The 18,434-nt window shown below is 43.6% G+C and overlaps 1 protein-coding gene across 3 annotated transcripts in view; it reads left to right on the forward strand.

Moving 5' to 3' along the window:
* The window catches only part of RIN3 (Ras and Rab interactor 3), a 74,497-nt gene that overhangs the window by 51,934 nt on the left and 4,129 nt on the right, over positions 1-18,434 (forward strand). For 2 of the 3 annotated variants that reach the window (XR_010721934.1, XR_010721935.1), the window contains exons 8-10: positions 7,105-7,236; positions 10,350-10,513; positions 12,324-13,051. Coding sequence is in view for 1 of the 3 variants with exons in the window: in XM_066188693.1 (XP_066044790.1) it covers positions 7,105-7,236; positions 10,350-10,513; positions 12,324-12,632 (605 nt within the window). In the remaining 2 variants the exon portion in view is untranslated. Of the gene's footprint in view, positions 1-7,104; positions 7,237-10,349; positions 10,514-12,323; positions 13,544-18,434 lie in introns of those variants that run through there. The other variant, XM_066188693.1, reaches the window with a different exon arrangement.

An 18,434-nucleotide genomic window follows, 5' to 3' on the forward strand; every position in this document is an offset into this window, starting at 1 on the left:
TATTGCCAGCAGGGTGTAGTCTGGAAGCTGATTTCACCCCTGTGCATCCAGTCCCCTCTCCCTTATATGCAGTTCCCTCTCCCTTATACATGATCAGTGATGCATATCAGAGCTTGGCCAGAAGGAAACTGGCCTGGAATTATGGAAATGTACTCCAGTGAATTCAGACCTGAAAAAGGGGCTAAGGGGAGAAGAATGCTGTATCTAACTCTTGGAAAATAGCAGACTTGGAGAGAAATAGAGTGAAATGCTCTGTTGACCCACTTAGAAGTGAAATGTGTAAAACATCTTCCACAGATGAACCACTTTCATTTTCCAGTGGCAAAAAGAAGTTATCAGCAACCTGAAATATTTTTCTGACAGGGAATTCCAGCTGGTGGCATGCAGAAGAGCATGCTGTGGGCTGCTCAGAGCAGATTTCACCAGGTGGGAATTCTCCTTCTGCTCTCTGCCCATCTCAGGAGCAATAGCACAGGGGCCCTTTTGCTTTCAGCCAGACGTGAGGCAGCACAATGCTCTTGACACAGGAAGAGCAAAGGCCATGCTCAGCTTCCTGTGCAATAGCTTCTCCTTTTCGCTCCTTTTCCTCGCTGCTCAGTTAAAAAGTTCTCTCCTATTCCAAGATCAGAGCAGGTGAAACACAAAACTAATATTTCCCTCTGCTACAGGACCAAAATCAGTCTACCTCTGTCAGAAACATTACCTGTTCAATAACATGGAAACTACTTGTGTTGTCTGGATTACTTTGCAATTTGTCAGCTCAGGCCAGGTCTTTATTCACTTTAGGCTGGCCACAGGATGAACCGACCTAATAATATGGTTTCATTCCTCAAAACAAAATGCAAACACCACCTAATCAAGCACCTTTTCTTTTCAAATACATTTTTGTAGACATTTTAAGACCCACATACAGCAGCCCAGGTTTGGCCAGGATGTCCCAAGAGGTACCAAGTTTCCTTTAAAACTAAGGACAGGCTTACTCAGGAACATCTGTACCTGTGGTGCTGCCCATCTTTGCCCTGCTGAAAGAGTCAAGAAACTTTAAAGTCTGCCTTGCTTGACTCCATGTATATCAAGACATTTTAAGAAAGGAGATCTTTGGTTTGGTTACAACTGATATTACATGACAAAATCTGTCTGATAAATTTGCTTTGGTTGAAATCCCTGATATTTAAGACTAAGAACTGAATGGGTAAAATCCTGAACTGGTTTAAATTAGCATTTCTTCCTCAAGCTGAAGGCAATCAGCTTGTGGGAGTGATTCATCACAAGGGATTAGGAAGGCAAGATCACAGTCTTTGTCATACACCTTTCTCTCAAGAGACCACTGAGTACAGCTCCATGATAGAGCTGAAGTAGGATTAATCTCTGGCTACATCTTGCTGTAGGTGGCCACAGAGGGGTATCATGCCCAGCTTCCCATCACACACATTGTGGAGTCAGTCCGTGGAGTCCAGATGATTCATCTGGCTACATAAAGATTCCTGCTTTAGAGCAAGATGACTCAAGGCAAACTCCAGTGACAATACTGATTAATTCAGTACTGGATATAAAAGAAATTAAGGGGCCCTGGTTCAGATGCTCATATGTACAATGTAGGCAGTGATATTAGTAAGTGAATCCTCACCAAAGGCACAATTATGATAGTATTGAGGTGTCTCACTGAGCTTTTCCAACTTCTATGCAAACTTAAATAACTGAAACATGTGCCTCCAAGAATATAACTGACAATCTTAAAATATGTAACCTGCCTCCTAAAAATACTAGGAATGGTTAGTAAGAATAAAATGCATTTAAAAATAGAGTTTGGAAACCCATGCCCCACAAAATGGATGGCCTTTTTTTGGCACTAGAAGAAGCAAGAGGCAGGAATCATGCAGCTCTTACTTTTGGAAGGCATGCTGCAATATGCACAGGGACAGCTGGGCACATAGCTGATTTACGTAGAAACACAGTAAAGTTATATAGAAAAAAACACTTATTACGTGTCCTTCAGAAATACCTTTACTCAGATAAAAGTTTAAAGGTATATTGTGTGATATGAGTAGAATGAGAATCTCTGCTTTTCATCAAAAACACAGGGGACACCTGTAGAGTGAGAAACAATGCAAACCTGCAATATGTGAGGTGTGTACTGGCAGTGGTGTGCCTGGGTCACCCAGCCTCGTGCTGCCTGGGAGCTGCCAGTGTGGAAGAGAACTGATGGAAAAACAAAGCAGCAATAGGCATTGGCTTATGGAGACAATCTGTGGGACAAACAGGCCAAATTTGTTCAGTCCATAGGTGAGGAAGATCAGGGATGGAAAAGCTCTAAGTTCAGGCTGGAAGTTTGGAAGATGGGCAGACTGCTTTCAAAGGAGATTCAAGAAGAATGGATGTAAAATTTTCTTACTGCAATATTTCTAACTTGTGAACTACCTAAGATTATGAAACTTCATTTTTGGACTACCTCTGAACTGCACAGGCATCTGGACTATATAGTTCAAAACTATAGTTTGTACTAGTTATGGAATTGGCTAAGTGACCAAAACATATGACTTAATAATTTCTTTTTCATAGTTTTACATGGAAATGTGCATAGTTTGCTTTTGGAAAAAGAGGATAGATAGGATATATATTCCATTAGAATATTTCTCTTCCTTAGCTTTTAGAATGAAATCTTTCACCCCTACAGAACTGAGCAGCCAGATGTCAGCTGCCTGATGCACTCCTATAAGGCTCTGCAGTTGGCAGAAAGCAAAGCTGAGTCTTCAGTGGGATAGCTGAGCTTGTAGAAAGGAAACTGGATTCCACCACTTCAGCAGTCAGTGAAGAGCTCATGCTAGAAGCTCCTAAAGCTGTCAGAGAAATCCCATTACACTGCTTATTATTATATCTCACTTCTAAGAAGGAAAATAAAGCTATAAATAACAGGTTTACTTTGATATCTTTTGGAAGAGAATATTTGTATTTAAGTTACTTTTAATGAAGACTGATGGACTAGAGATTTTGGGTTTTCTGCCACCTAGCACAATTTCTACATTTGAATCAAAGAGCCAGTTCAAATTTTTCATGGGGAGTGAATTCCTCTGATCTCTAAACCATACATTTTTGAAGTGAATTCATGCTGTCTGCATCTATTAACTCAATTCACTATATCACAAATTAAACCTCGCTGAAAGTATGGGATAGACAAGAGACAGCAAAATGCTAGTGTGTGGAAGGAAAGTCACAATCTTTTTTTATGATCTTGAACAAATCCCAATTAACCTTTCTGCACCTCAGGTTTCCCAGCTACAAACTGAGGCTAAAACTCATATTTTGTGGAGATCTGCTTCTAGACATCAAGTTAGTGTTTGTAACATATTAGAGCAAGGTGCAGGACATCACCCCGTCTGCTGGTTTTCGGAATACACACAGAGAGAAAACAAATGCATGAATGTGTTAAAATGGGCTGTAATTTCTTTATGGAGGCTTGGGCAGAATTCCAATTGCTTTAAACCATGTATTTAATTAATACTCATCTATTCAAGTGCTGCATCCCAGCCAGGAGCTGACGTTGTATTTGCTTTGCTATAAACATAATAGGATGAGTTTGTGGCAGAAGAGAAAGCTTATTTTAAGCTTCTTAGAGATATTTATGAAATAAATGTTTCCTGACCCTGCAGGGAAGAAGGGGAAATAAAGCAAGCAAGTCATATCTGGAGTAGGACACCACACCTTGAATAGGCAAACTCAGTCTCACTGTCACTGAGAGCAGTGGCAGGGTCAGAAGTAGATTTAACTCTGTCAGCTGCAAAAATTCCCCTCTGTGAGAGATCACAGATGGAGCAAGCCACGCAGGTCTAGGAATTTGGCTCGGGCCCAGCTTGAAAGTAGGGATGAGGAGGCAGCAGCCTGCAGAGAATACCCCTGCTGCAGCTCCCAGATGAACACTGGTTAGTGCCCTTGTGCCTTTCATAAAACAGGAAGCACGTGGGTTATACAGTGCTGAAGCAACCTCTCAGGTATCTTGGTTCATAGGCATTATTTCATCTGTCTTCGTAGACTCCTTCTTCTGGTTATATTTGAGTTGCTGACAGCACTTTTTATCTCCATGGATGGACTGAGATACAGAGCACCTCAGGGCCATGCTTGGACTGATGGCTGTACATGTCAAAGCTCAGGTGCTTCTCCTTGGCTCCATGTGCCAACAGTGAGAGATGCTATTGAGATGCCTACAAGGTGCAATATACCATGCCTGACCTGCCCCTGGCCACACAGGAGGTTTGTGGCAACACATGGAATCAGAGCTAGATCACTGGTGATTAGTTTTGCTTTTCCTTTGTTGGCATATTGTGCTCCTGCTGACTTCAGCTTTTGCTACAGAGGTGGGTATTTAAAATTGGATGTTGTATAGTCACAGGTGGATTAAGATGGTGTCTAGTAATTTACATAGGTTGTGAGCAAACAGCAAATGGAACATGTGTTCTTCCCATTACTTCTGTCAGACATCCCTGCTCAGCACTTACTACTCAAAGAGAAATTGTCGATCAGATTTTCAGATTTAAGGCATATAACAGCTGGGAGTCTAACAATATTTCTATGAAGACTTAAAGTTGAGAAGACTTTATACCAAGGACTGGAGGGCAGAGCAGCTAAATCAGCTTATAGAAATGAAATAAACAGCATGAAAAAGAATTGTCTCCATGCCTGATTGTATGTAAAACCACTTCTCAGACAACAAAAAAGAAACAGAGATACTCTGAGAATTTTCCTCTAACTTTCACTTCTGTTGACACCAGAAGTTGATGAATGGGGATATGGAATTGTTTAGTTCCAAGCTGCTGTTTCCATCCTGCATTAGTTGGTCAGTCTGTTCTCTGTTCATGATCTATTTTGGTGACACGTAAAAAAACACCAACCAACCAACCAATCAACCAACCAACAACCCAGGGGTTTTTTTCCAGTGAATAGGAATTTATAGTGTGAAATAGCAACTTTCTTGGATGCCCTATCAGACACGACATGAATTAGTCATGAAAGAGAAGTAGTAAGGGAAATTCTGCTATTGCTGTTGCACTGGAAATTCCTTGGCCTTCAGGAAATTAGAATAATTCTCTCCATGCCATTGGTCAGTAACCACTAGATCACAAAGAAGAAGTTTTTAATGAAGGGAAAAATGAGCCTAACAAATCTTTGGTACTTTGGTATTTTGTATTCCTTTATACTAGTTTGAATTAGAACTAACTCTGCTGGCTTCTGGTGTACCTGGAGTAAAAGGAGAATAGGGCTTTTTGCTGCAAAGTTTTTCTACCACATTTTCATGTCTCAGTTTTGTAATCTTTTTTTTTTTTTTTCCCCTGGAAAATATTAAACAGCTGTAACATTAAGCTGCTTGTATTAAGGTATGGTATATAACAGTAATGAATTAGACCCTTCACAGAGCTAAAGCTTTCACAAAGACATAAGCCAAGGGAACAACAGACAATAAAATGTCCATCCAGATATTAATGGAACAGTGAAGTTCCTTTATAGTTTCACTGAAGACCTAAGGCTGTGTCTTTTAACTAAAGGCATCCATAACAAAACAATCAGAACTGAAAACGTTAATCCAGCTTTCATTAAATAAATAGTCTATGTTGTGGCATGTGTGGGCTCTGTTAGAAACAGACTGAATTACAGCCCTGACGATCTCTCACTCTCCAACGCTTTGTTTTAAATGGATCAACTCTCTGTTCACTAGATGTATTACTGGGTTTATTTCAAAGCCACACTTTTTTTTTTTTTTTTTTTTTTTAAATCAGGGGCTAAGCTCGTGTTTATTTGAGGCTTCAGAAGAATATCTTTCTTTGCCAGTGGAGAATCTGCGTCAGCTATGAATGACAAAAAAAGAAATCTGACTCATGGCAAATATTTGAAATAAGTCAGTGGGAACATTTGAGAAGTAGGAATGTATGCCCTACCATGGAAGTGCATGTGTGCTATGGGCCAAAAACAGCTAGAGCATAATTTCACCAGAACTGCATCAAGGGTAGTTTTGATTCCTTGAGGTGAGACAACCAGTTCTCAAGTGAGACACACACAGTCCATGAAACCAATATATCCAAGTGCACAGGTGAGAAAAAAATCCCCACAGTCTGAGGAAAGACATTCAGAAGGAAAGCAGATTAGATTAAGAGGAATGGTCAGCTCTGAGTGTTAAGAAGATAGGTCTTGTAAGAAACTTGCTATTGTGGGTTTTCCATGATGAATTTATGACATGTTGGTTGAAAGTGAAAGTATCTTTCAAATGAGAAAACTTATCCTTGTGTTCTTTGTGGTTTTACAGGGAAGCTTCGGTTTGGATCCTATTTTAAGTAGTAATTATTTATAATGATGACTGTTAGCATTTTTTTTCTGTCCTTAGAGATCCCAAAGAGCTCTTATGGACTGTATATTAGATCATTTTGTTAAGTTAGTTGATATGAATATTTTTAGCACAGAAAATATTGAGCATCTGCTGCACACCAATTTCAAAAACTAGGTTTAAGTCTAAAGTGAAAATCTTACTGTTTTCTTAGCTAGGAAGCATAGTTAGAAAGATGTTTCCTCTCGGATCCTAGCTCCTGGGACACTATGTTAATTAGGATCAGGTAGTGTGATGTTTTGCCTTCTGAAGGGACATAAACATTGAAGTCAGAAGTCCTAAAACCACTGTCTCAAAATCTATATTTTGGCTTTTAGTATTACACACAGAGTAAGCCTAAGAGAATAAATACCCCTAATGCATGTAGACAACTTCCCTTCTAATACTGCCAACCTGAACTACAGTTGTGATGTCAGTATCAAATTAGAGCGACAAGCTGGAAGCCCTTGCACTCTTCAAAAATTGCCAGTTGTTTGTGATCAACGAAGTTAAGTTTATATTCCTCCAGAAAATTTTCAAGATCCTATTTGGGGCTTGAAGCAAGTTCATTTACTTTTCCAGTGATCTAAATTTCTGTTTTCAGCATTTTTTTCTTTGCTGGTGCTTTTGAGCTTTAACTCTTCAGCTAACTTAAGCTAAAGTCTGCAAAGGACTCCCTGTGTGAGAATCTGACACTGTGGCGTGGGAAGATGACTTTGTGGTGTTATTGGGATCACACTGTGATTCTCTTTGCCCAGGGAAGCCGTATGGTGCAGATGACTTCCTCCCTGTGCTCATGTATGTGTTGGCCCGCAGCAACTTGACAGAAGTCCTTCTGAATGTGGAGTATATGATGGAGCTCATGGACCCTGCTCTGCAGCTAGGAGAAGGTAAGAGTACAGTGTTTGCTAAAGGGATATGCACTTCGGAAATCACCATTTGTCTCACTACAGTGTTTGTGAAAGTGGGGCAGCAGGGCTCTGGCTGGATTTTGTGGATAATGCTTTGGCCAGTCTTTTCAAATCTGAAGCTCTAAAATTTTTGCCAAACACTTTAACTCCTTTTAGTAGTACAGTGTCTTAAGACACAAGGTAGAAAGGCAGGGACTCATCATAAATGGTAACTGAGGTGCTAGATTAGCAACCTAAACAGAGACATCTTGTGTTCCTTGGCCCAAAGACTGAAAAGCCGGAAGGCTTTTGCTAAAATTAAACAGCTGCTGCAAACAATTGTGCAGATACTTTTATTTTTTCCAGTGAGAAAAGAGCACATTTCCTAAACTGCATTGTATGCCTGAGGGCTACATTCTCATGATCACTCTACTCCTAAATTTGAGTGCACCCTCTGACAGTGTTCTCTGACTGAGCATCATAGCAAGACAGAGAAAATAAAGTTAGACTGGTTAGAGATGAATATTGAGTTTGGAAGTGACTAAAGACCTCTGTTATCAGAGAAATAAATACCCCAGGGAACTGTGGACCTCTAGTTTCTTAAATATAGCTTGGAAAGCATATACTTCCCAAGTGACAATTACACACTCTGAATTAGGAACACAGATCATTTATCACCAAGAAGACACTAAACCAATAAAATGGGGTTTATTTTAGACTTTGCTTTGGTAAGTACTGAGAAAGGAATCCTGGATGAACAACAGCAGAATAATTTTATTTATACTAAATGAGGATATGAGTCTGAAACCAGGAATGTCATCCCAGCACAGTGCAGAGTGGGACAAAAGTAAGTACTAGTAGGATGATTAGTAGCAAAACAGGACATTAGTAAGGTGTTTCTGCACAGGCTAGTTTTTCTGATGAAAAGAATTCTTAGCAGAAAAAAATGTTAGCTGAAGCACTGCATTTTGTGGACATAACCAAGCTTTTTTTGGTGACTACTCCGCACACAGGTACTTCATTCCAAAGTAGCATACTACCAGGCTAGCTACTGAAGTCATCTGCGCTGGGGAGCTCAGGATATAGAAAGCAAAGCTGGCTGGAAGTTCTCTTAGCTCAAAGATGCAAAGACTCTGAGAAATGTGCACTCCAGCCAAAAGGGAAAATTTTGTGAGGGAGTTCCAGATCAAACTGGCTGAATAATCACATCAGAAAGAACACTGAGAGTAACTGCAGATATGAGGAATGGGGGGCAAAGAAAGAGCATTCCAGTGAAGAGAGTTCTGAAATTACAAAGTGTAGAACTGGCAAAGGTTTACCTGTAGGTTAGGCCTTTCAAAGTTGAATAGCAAAAGGTATAGGTGTTCAGAAATTAAAAGGAAAGAAATAAAGCAGAAGTGATAAAACTGTAATTGCATAGGTCAATATACAAAATCAATTTTGCCTCCAAATGAAAAATATACTTTGAATTCATTTAATGGCAATAGTGATGCTGTCTGCTGGGGCAAAGGGAAGGACAGATTATGGGGAACAACTGGATGGAAACAAAGAAACTGGAAGTGGGAAAAAACTTAATTCTTAAAAACATTGTAATGAATTCCTGTTGTGGGGCACTCAGAACTCTTCCTCCATGGGTTCTGAGGGAAGGGATATACCCCATCCTGGGTCCCATCCCAGCTACCCTCTGACACAGCCAGAAGAGGAGAAACATTGAATGTCAGACAAAATAGGGTAGGAACTGTATTTAAGAGGAGAAAAATGGCACTTTTAGGCTTCTTAGTCTATTCTCAGCACCTCTTTGTGGGAGACTGTAAAGAAAAATGAGTGTTCTGGGCACAAACCTTTGAAACTGTAGGACACTCACTGATCCACCAGAGTACAGGAAGTCAAATGGCAGTGTCTTGGTCTCTCCTCTCCTACGCCAAACTCTCATGGTGCTCTAAAAATATTGCTCTTAAATCAAGTGCTACCTTGGCCTCCCTGAAGCAGCCAGCCACGCTGACCATGGGCTGAGCAGCGCCCGAGGAGCCGCCGGGAACCGCGGGCTGCCGGAGGGAAGGGTGATGTGCGAGTGCCATCTGGAGGCGCTGCAATTGCTGTGAAACTCCGTCCCGACAGGAGTTAGCTGTCCCCGTTTGCCGAGCAGGGGATGTCCCCTGTCGCCGCTGCCGCTCTGCAGCTCCGCGGGCTGACTCTGCCCGAGCCTCCTGCTTCCCAGCCAGGGCGGAGCTGGGAAACCAGCACTTCGTCAGCCCCGGGGCTGCCCTGCGGCCAGAGCAGCATCTCCGGCTTTGTCAGGGCTTATCTCTGCGGCTCAACCGGGTTTTATCGTGGCCCCGCTGCCACCCTGTGGCTGCAGTCGGTTATGTATTCCCTGCTGCGAGCAGCGACGCGGCAACCGGGGCGTTCGGAGGGAAAAGGGGGTTTGTCACTTTACCCTGTTTCTCTGCGTTACCAAGATTCCTCCCGGAGCCCTGAACAGTCCAGGAATTATAGCTGAACGCCTGGGATGGCTGTGGAGTCATTAGAGAATGGAGGGAACACAGGATGAGGACTTGTTCCTGCAGGTCTGAGACATCCCTCAACAGTGTTGAGCCCACAGGAGCCCTGAAATCCAAATATTCGAGCAGCGTATCTGGAGCTGGGGGGCTGGATCCGGGCTTTGTGCTTCTCCTACAGTAATGTACTATTATTTTTATTTCCCTGCATTGCAGGGACCGCTCAGGATCCCAAGTTACAGACCTGTTGCATGGGCCCTGTCAAACAAACAAAAGATGGCCATGGCCTCAAGAATAAACATTTGTGGCTTGGGCTTGTTTGTGAAAGCAGTTTTTGTAGCTCTTTCCTTTCAGCCTGTGCTCTCCGTCAGGACATCTACAGCCCCAGCAGCCTGGCCAGCAACACTGACGTGGAGCAGGAGGGGCTGGAGCATGCTGTTCATTAGGTGTCCTTCACTGGGTTAACCCCAGTGACCCCTGCAACCCCTCCAGCAAGGCACAGGCAGTGCGAGGGCCAGACAGCTGCCCCTGTGTGGGCATCGGCAGGCACGGTGGGGGCAGGACTGAATGGCCCACGAAGGTGTGATGTTCATACAAGGCTTTCCCCTTTTGCAGGCTCCTATTATTTAACCACCACCTACGGGGTCCTGGAGCATATCAAGAACTATGACAAAATCACTGTGACACGGCAACTGAGTGTGGAGGTTCAGGACTCCATCCACCGCTGGGAGCGACGGAGAACGCTGAACAAGGCCCGGGCTTCCCGCTCATCAGTGCAGGTAGCTGACATTATATCCTAGGGGAAAAGCCTACATCCTTTCTCCATACTTAGAAATTATTTTGGTAATTATTTTAAAATGAAATTAATTGAAATTACTATTAAAAAAGAAGAGTACATCTGGGCCAAGATTTCCAAATCTTAAAAAAACACACTACATTTGAAATACATACTACTTATGAAACAGATCTTGAAATCTTGAAGTACCCATATAATATTGTAGTTTTAAATATGACTGCAATGTGATTTTTTTCATTCTCAAAGGAGGTGTGCTAGGAGCCTTCACGTGTGGGAGCTGTGGTGGGGACCCAGAAGCCCCTCTTAGTTTAGCCCCTCTTTCCCCACCTTTAATGCCTGGGGAAATCATGGGCTAAACTAAGATGTGAGCAGGCAATGCAGGGGTGCGTCTAGATGATGTAAAGCTATAGGAGGGTCTGAGACATCCCAAGAGCCAGGCAGTCGAGCATCTTCCTTTGCCTGTCCAGCAGCAGGAAAGACCCATCAAGGTCTGGTTAGTTTTGAAGCCCATGCTGTGCATGGCCTGGCAAAGATCTCCCTGTGCTCCAGTGGGAGAGGGTCCCAGGACAAATGGGTGCTTTGGGCCTCCAGCCCAGGTGAGGCTGGTCCAGGCAGGCAGGATACCCTGCCAGCCCCATGTGCTGTGATCAAACTGTCACCCACAGGGAGGCAGCAAAGGCCACGTCTCACGTTCTGCAGAGCTTTCACAGTGCAGAACTGAAAATTGCGCATGCAATGGAGTTGAACAGATTTCCCATATTGCAGTCAAACCAGTCCGTGATGATCTCAGAAACTGAATGGTGGATGAGATACAGCAAATATCCATCCAGCCCCGAATGCTGCTCTGGCAGTAGCACATAGCATGGAGCATAATTGCTGAACAAGCAAATGACATATTTTCCAAGAAGATTCCCACCACCTCCAGCAGCTGAAGGGCCTTTGAATGATCGGTAGTATCAGAGACATGAAAGTCCATTCTGTAAAAACTAAACAGCTTGCTGATATGTTCAGCAGGCCTCTGTCCATCCTTCTGCCTGCCTTAATCAACTGCAGTGATACTCCTTAAATGTAGTTTGGAAGCCCATAGTCCACATATTTGGAAATTCCCCTTCTGCCAGGGAAACTCATTATTTTCGGAACAAAATGGTTGGGATTTCGTTTGAAGTTCACAGATGCAAATTAAACACACAGGTTCCAGTTCTCCAGATTCTGTTAGTTATGTGTTTGGCAAGATGAAAGTTGTCACAACAATCGTTACTGCCTGAAACAGTAAATCAACCTTCTCAGCATAACTTCTGCTATTTCCTTACTGACGGAAGGAAGTTCAGAGGACACTCTCTCAAGGTGCTGTTTGGGTGACAGTGAAGTTGCAAGGTCACCACACTGCTAGTCCTATCCCATTTCTGGGAAACAGGGGGTTTTCAGGCCAGATCTCTGACATTTGTCGTCTGTTATTCTTGTCTGTCACATCTTTGCAAACCCTGTCTTCAGGCGCTGTAAAAAAATGGGAGAATGAACCATTGCAGATCATTCCCTAAGAATATTCACCAAAGTCAGAAAAAAGTGCTTTAACTTCAGTGTCTTTATGGTGGTAATTATTTGGAAAAGTGTTTAAGTATTTGCTGATTCAGAGCCTGTCAGAGGGAAGAAAGGAGAGAATAACTAGGTCATTGGAGAATGACTGGAGGGTATGTGGGAGATCTAGGCACCTAGAACTTTGTGACTGAATTCTTCCTCCTTCAGTCCTAGGTTACTGTGTTAACTGCAAGGTCTCTCCTCATGTTTCTCTTCAGGATTTCATCTGTATCTCCTTTCTGGAAATCAGTGGTCAATCAAGGACACTTGCTTCCCGTCGCGACACCTCAGCTGAGCAGCTGAGCCAGCAGTGTGCCGAGAAGTTTGAAGTGCCCCATCCCAAGGACTATGGACTCTTTGTTTATGTTGATGACCAGTGGCTGCAGCTGGATAAAGATGCCCTTCCTCACCATATCAAAGCCTCCCTGCTGAAGAGTGAAACCAAGAAAGATTTCCATTTTATTTATAAACCAATAGACCATAAAACCCCACCAGTTCCAATTGTCACAGAGTCAGACTTTTCCTAAGGGCCATGCTGCTTTTCTTCTGGTTTTGCTGTCATCCTGGAAGAGCTGGATAATTTACCTTGTGAGATCCTCTGTTATCTGCAGACCTTGGAAGTTCTCTGGCATGTGGTTTTCAACAAACAGCAGATGGGCTAATTGTAGATGGTGTCTGAACACATGGCATTTCTCGGTAGAGGTCATTTGCAGAAGTAAAAGGAGCATTCAGGAGAACATTCATCCTCTGGAAAACTTGAAGTATCAATCCTCAGAACCTATCAGCTGCAACCAGCCAACACTGCAGAATGTAAATGAACAGTAGAGAAAATACAGAGATCTTGCAAAAAGGTGGTCATCTACTTCATAATAAATGATGGCAGGTGTGAATCACATCTGTGCACAAGGCCTTTGAAAGGCCTGCACACATCTCAATCTGTTTGAAGGTAAGACTGTGTTTGTGCCTTACGGTATCTGTTCACCCAGTTTGAATAAACTGGGTCTTTTCTGATGTATTCAGTGGCATAGGGTTGCCACCTGTAGCAGAACTCCATCTCTGTCTTGCTGTCAACAACATATCTTTGCCTTTGAAATCCACATAATTACAGACAGTGCAAGATGACCCTGTACTTTCACTAAGAATATGTTGTTTGCCTTCTATCTATTTGGCACTCAAATCAGGTAGCATAGGTATTTTCATCAATGTATTTTTCCTAAAGATTGAAAATCTTCACCATTGGTTTTACATGTACAGCAGTTTTATTCACGTTGGTTGTTTGATACTGTCTGGTTAATTTTATATTTATTTCAATGTGTGATATGGTGCAATTATTTTAAAATAAGCCTTTGTAAAGAACTTTATAATTTGCCAAGTGTATCAAACCAGATTAAAATTTGAAAGTCAAAAGGAATTAGAATTAAATACCAATCCCTTTTTACATGGTTGTCATTTCCACAAGTGTTATCCTAGCTATTAGTCCCACCAGGTTATTGCTTCAGTAAATTCAGGCTGTTGCAGACAGAACTTTCTAATTCTCCTTTCTACATGTGCTTTTCATCATTCAGTCATTGCAGACTTAAATTTCTCTGAACAAACAAATTCCCACAGAATATATTGAATCAATGCAAAAATGCATTTCATTAAATTTGAAAACAATTTTTCAGGATAGGATAATGGAAGCAGGATCCTTAATTGCAAGAAAGGTCCATGTCTTCTGGGTGCCTTCATAGAGGCAAGATTCCCACTGCAAGCACAAAACACTGGATTGTTTGCATGCAGGAAGCCAGTAACCTCCATTGTAGTTTCACCAACTTGGAATCAGGCCTATTAAAGCTCTGATTACAAAAAGGTGTTTTACTCTGGGTTTTGCTCAAACTTGCTATTTTTTTCCTCCCAATAACATTCAAAAGAGATTTAGGGCACCTAGGGCCAAGTTGCCCAAGGTCTCTGACCTATTCCTGAAGCTCCAAGGATGAAAGGGAGGTATTACATGTAGCTGAACCCTCTCTCAGTCTCTGGGGTGTGAAATAAAGGTCCATGTCTGTGCGCCTCAGCTGCAGCCAAATCTGCATACAGATAGCAAACCAGTGCTGTGTATCTGCCAGCATGGGCTGTGTGCACATCTTGTTGGGAAGGGACAACAACCAAGAATGAGGAACAGTGAATAACAGCAATCTCGGTTTTGAGGATATCATGTGCAGAGCTTGCAGTGTGTGACAGCTGACTCCAAATTCATGGTTATTTCTGCTACGTGCAGCTGTTGGCATCTCTGCCCTGCCTCTGGGCAGCACATCTGCAGGATGCCAGAGCTGAAGCCCTCCTTCATGCTGCCATCACCCTCCTGCAGGGCTGTGTGCTCCTGCTGGGAGCCTGGGCTGCTCTCAGGGATACACTTGGGATGCTGGGGCTAAACCGGAGACAAAAGTTTCCAGTATCGATCTGGGAGGTGATGCTGCTCTCAGGGCCCCGAGGGCACTCACAGGTGTGGCTGTCTCCAGCGCCTCCCCAGTGCCTCCCCCGTAGCTCCCCACCCTACCCATGGTCCGGGACTCCACTTCAGCCTCCCAGGGCTGTCAGCCCCTGCCTCAGTGATGCTACAGCAGGAATAGTCTCCAGCTCCCCTGCCCTCAGCCTGTCCCCCAGCCTGTCCCCACTCCCAGGGAGGTGCTGGATGTCCAGGACTGGGGCTTCCACAGATGCTCCCGTGATCCTTGGCCTGATCAGATTATCACTATACTATAACATTCACAGCCAATGAAACCAAAAGTAATTGGATGGGTAAGAGGTTCAAGGAGAAACATGGAAGAAGCTAGGACTGATCTGCTGGGTATTTGTGCAGAGCAACTGGACTTTGCACCAGCCGGGGTCAAGCAACTGATTAAAGAAGTGAAGCACTCCAGCACTTCACAGTGTCCTGGGACATCTGAGTCACCAGCTGGACCTTGGGGCTAGGGAGAAGTACAGGATATAGAGGTGGTCAGTGGAGCCTGTGGAAACGGTGCTAAATCACTGCAATCCAAACGGGCGCAGACCTAAATTTACTAATGTCTAGACCCAAAATCAGACCTGCAGATTCCAGTTTTTGAAGTGCAAGGAGTGCTTTGAATCTTTGAATTTATGTGGGCTTTTCTCAAATTGCACATGCACGATTTTCCTCTGGCATAACAACTGCAAAGCTCCGATTTGATTTGCAAGAGTTGTCATGGCTTTTCCAAACCCAGAGATTATTGACAGTAAGGTGAATTACTGTGCCTGACTGTGAGAAAATCAGGAAGGAAATCCCAGTGCTAGGGCTCAGTGCGGAGCAGAGTGTGATCACAGGCTGTGGGGAAACTGGCTTGTTTGGTCCCATCATATAAACCACCAGAAACATTTCATTAAATATACATTTCTGAGGTACGGGGGTGAGATGGCCACAGCCTTCCCTTATAAAGGAATATAAGCTGGGAAATGACCTGTATGATGGTATTTTGGATGACACAGGACAGAGAAGGATGCTGACTCTCCGAGCTCACAGCTCAGTGGTGGCACTCAGGTTCTGGCTGCCACCATGGCCATGCAGACACAGCCTGCCTTGAGCAAACATGCCGTTGTTTTGATGACTCTGGCAAAGTGCTGATTCTCCAAAATGGAGATTGCTGGAGCAGTTCAGCATGTCCCTTCCTCTGGATCCTGCACTGCCTTGGGCAGGTATCTGGCATTTTGGATGGTGTGAGAAAAAGAAGTCCAATGTGGGAATGAAATGGGCAATTTTAAATGCTCCATGGGATTTTGTTAATTGGCTATTCCATGGGGTTTCCTCATGCTGCAGCCCAGGTGAAGAGGAAGCAGCCCAGCCTGGTGATTTGTGGCCTCCCCTGGTTAGTCAAGATGGTCACGCTGTGACTCACATGCTGGCCCTCATGTGAGCCCTCAGCAGACAGAAGTGTTCCAGGACTTTTTGACTAAGTAGGGTTGTGCAATCCAGCCAAGGCCTCTTCAAACACTCATTTGCAGAGAAACGTTGTGCAATGATCACTCATTGACTCACAAGGAAAGGATCCCAGTGTGGAAGAGAGGAACAGGGAGACCTGCTGAACCCAGCAACTTCTGCAGAGAAACAACCAGCCTGTGTCCACTGCACGCACAGAGCTGATTTAACGCCAGTTGGCACTCAGTGACACGATCTGTCAATAATTCACTGAAATAATTATACTGGCAGGTCAAGTTTATTCTAAAATAAAAGCCATTGAGATCAAATGGAGTTTCCATGATGAATTCAAGAGCTTTTGGGCCTCCTCATGCTCCAGTCACCAACTGTACTTTGAAACCTGGCATAAGACTGGCTTTTTACTATGGCCTTGTAGAATGATTGAGGCTGGCAGGGACCCTTGGGGATCACCAGTCCAATCCCTGTTCAAACGGGGCTGCCTCCTAAGGTTGTTCAGAGCTTCATCCTTTCAGTGCTGCAGTCTCCAGGGTCATGCAGCCTTCCTGGGGCCCTAGTCCAGTGTTTTAACACCTTGCAGTGTGGAAAATATTTTCCTCCTATCCAGCTGCTGTGCAGGCCCTGCCTGTCCCACCAGAATCCCTTCTTGGATGGGTACTGCTAGTGTGGGAGGGATACTGGCCAGCTCTGCCTGTGGTGCAAGGCTTACAGAACTGTAGGACTTTTGTTGTCTTCTTTCTTTTGGGTATCGTGCCTCTAGGAAGGAAACAGCTTCCGATTCAGAATTGCCTGAGCTCTTGGCACAAAATGCTGCTTTAAGTCAGCACTTTAGCTTAAGCTTCCTTTTCCTCTGCTGTCCCTCCACCCCTGTTCTCACAGGCAGACGCTAAGCACAGGAATTAGAGGCCTTCAGCCTCCTGCCCTGAGATGGCCACAATGCTCAGCATTTACCCTAAACTGTCCTGATGAGACAAGATGCAACTTGGTTTGAAGAGAGCTAAAACAACACTAAAAAAGTGCATTATCTTCAACTCAGGTGAACTGCTTTCTGCTTCATTGCTGGTAGGGAAGGGAGGGTGGTTATCAGTGCTCTGAACAAAGCTGTGTCCATCTAAGTTTGCATTGTACAGAAGTAGCCAGCACACAGTGTACCGTGGAGGCTGATCATGGACCTGCCCTCCAGATCCTCTCCAAGGAAAGGTGGTGAACTCCTGTCCTGTGCAGCAGGATGTTGGGTAGAAACACAGTGGATTTGGCACATGGGGCGGAAAAGTGCCTTGGACTCCATTCCTAGCAACAAGGAGGAAGAGAGGAAACCTTGGCTGCAGTGAATGACACTCCTCCCTGGGGCTATGGATATACACAACTCTTCTGCTGTTTTTGTAAATAACACAGCCTCAGCTTTGCCCTGTTTTGCTTGGTGGTGACAATTTGCTAGAAACCTGACAGTTTTTCATATTTTGCATTCCAGCATCCCAACATTCTAGGAATGATAGGCTGAGCAACTGCATGCCTGCAGGAACAGTGAGGGTGTCTGTACTTGCCCAATTCACCACAGGATATTCTGATGTAAGACTGAGCTTGCACAAGCCTAAAATTATTTTCTCATTAGATTACCATCACAAAATAAACAGCCTGCCATGCAGGTACTAGATCTGTGAGATGTTATTTGGAGGCCTTAAAACAAATCTATTGATCAGTGCAGGTGAAGGTTATTGGTTTTTTCTTTTGTGGGGCTGTTCCCTGAGTGACTGAAAAGGAAATGGGTCTCTGGCTAGGAACAGAAAATTCAGAGCATGGATGACAACCTGCTCTATCTCAGAGAGCATTGTGGGTGCAGTGACATCTTCAGTGTCTGTCTTTCAGTTTGTCACACACCTGAGGGAAGAGGTAACAATGCCATGTAGGATGGTGAAGCTATGGAAATCACTTGCAAGAGGAACACAGAACAAAATCCCACTTGCACGTTTCGGCTTTGCATCGTCAGAGCTAAAAGAGTCTGCAGGAGGGTTAGGGCACATGATGATAACAAGTGCCACCTGGGTGTCAGTTATGTGTGAAAATAAAAACATGCTAGCAGCTGATTTCTCATCTGATAATTGCTTTTTGAAGTCTACTTACTATGGCTGGAGACTCTGGGTCATAACATGACACTATCTATGAGGAACATGGAGGCCTTTTTTTTAACCTCTGCATTCTAGATGTGAAAATCCAAAAGAAAAAAGCCTCTTCTGAATACTTCAGCAGAAAAAGGGGCATATATAAAGGGTGAAAAAAATGTTAAACCTATGAAATGATAATGCTAATTGCTAGAGAAGCAGCCTGGATTTCTAAGGCAGAGAACAACTCTAAAAGCAGAAATGAGTAAAACAGCGGACTGAATGTATACATTCAGACAGGG

The sequence above is a fragment of the Chamaea fasciata genome, unplaced genomic scaffold (assembly GCF_029207755.1).
Source record: "Chamaea fasciata isolate MVZ Bird 193981 ecotype frontalis unplaced genomic scaffold, bChaFas1.0.hap1 SCAF_7, whole genome shotgun sequence".
NCBI classification, from domain to species: domain Eukaryota; kingdom Metazoa; phylum Chordata; class Aves; order Passeriformes; family Sylviidae; genus Chamaea; species Chamaea fasciata.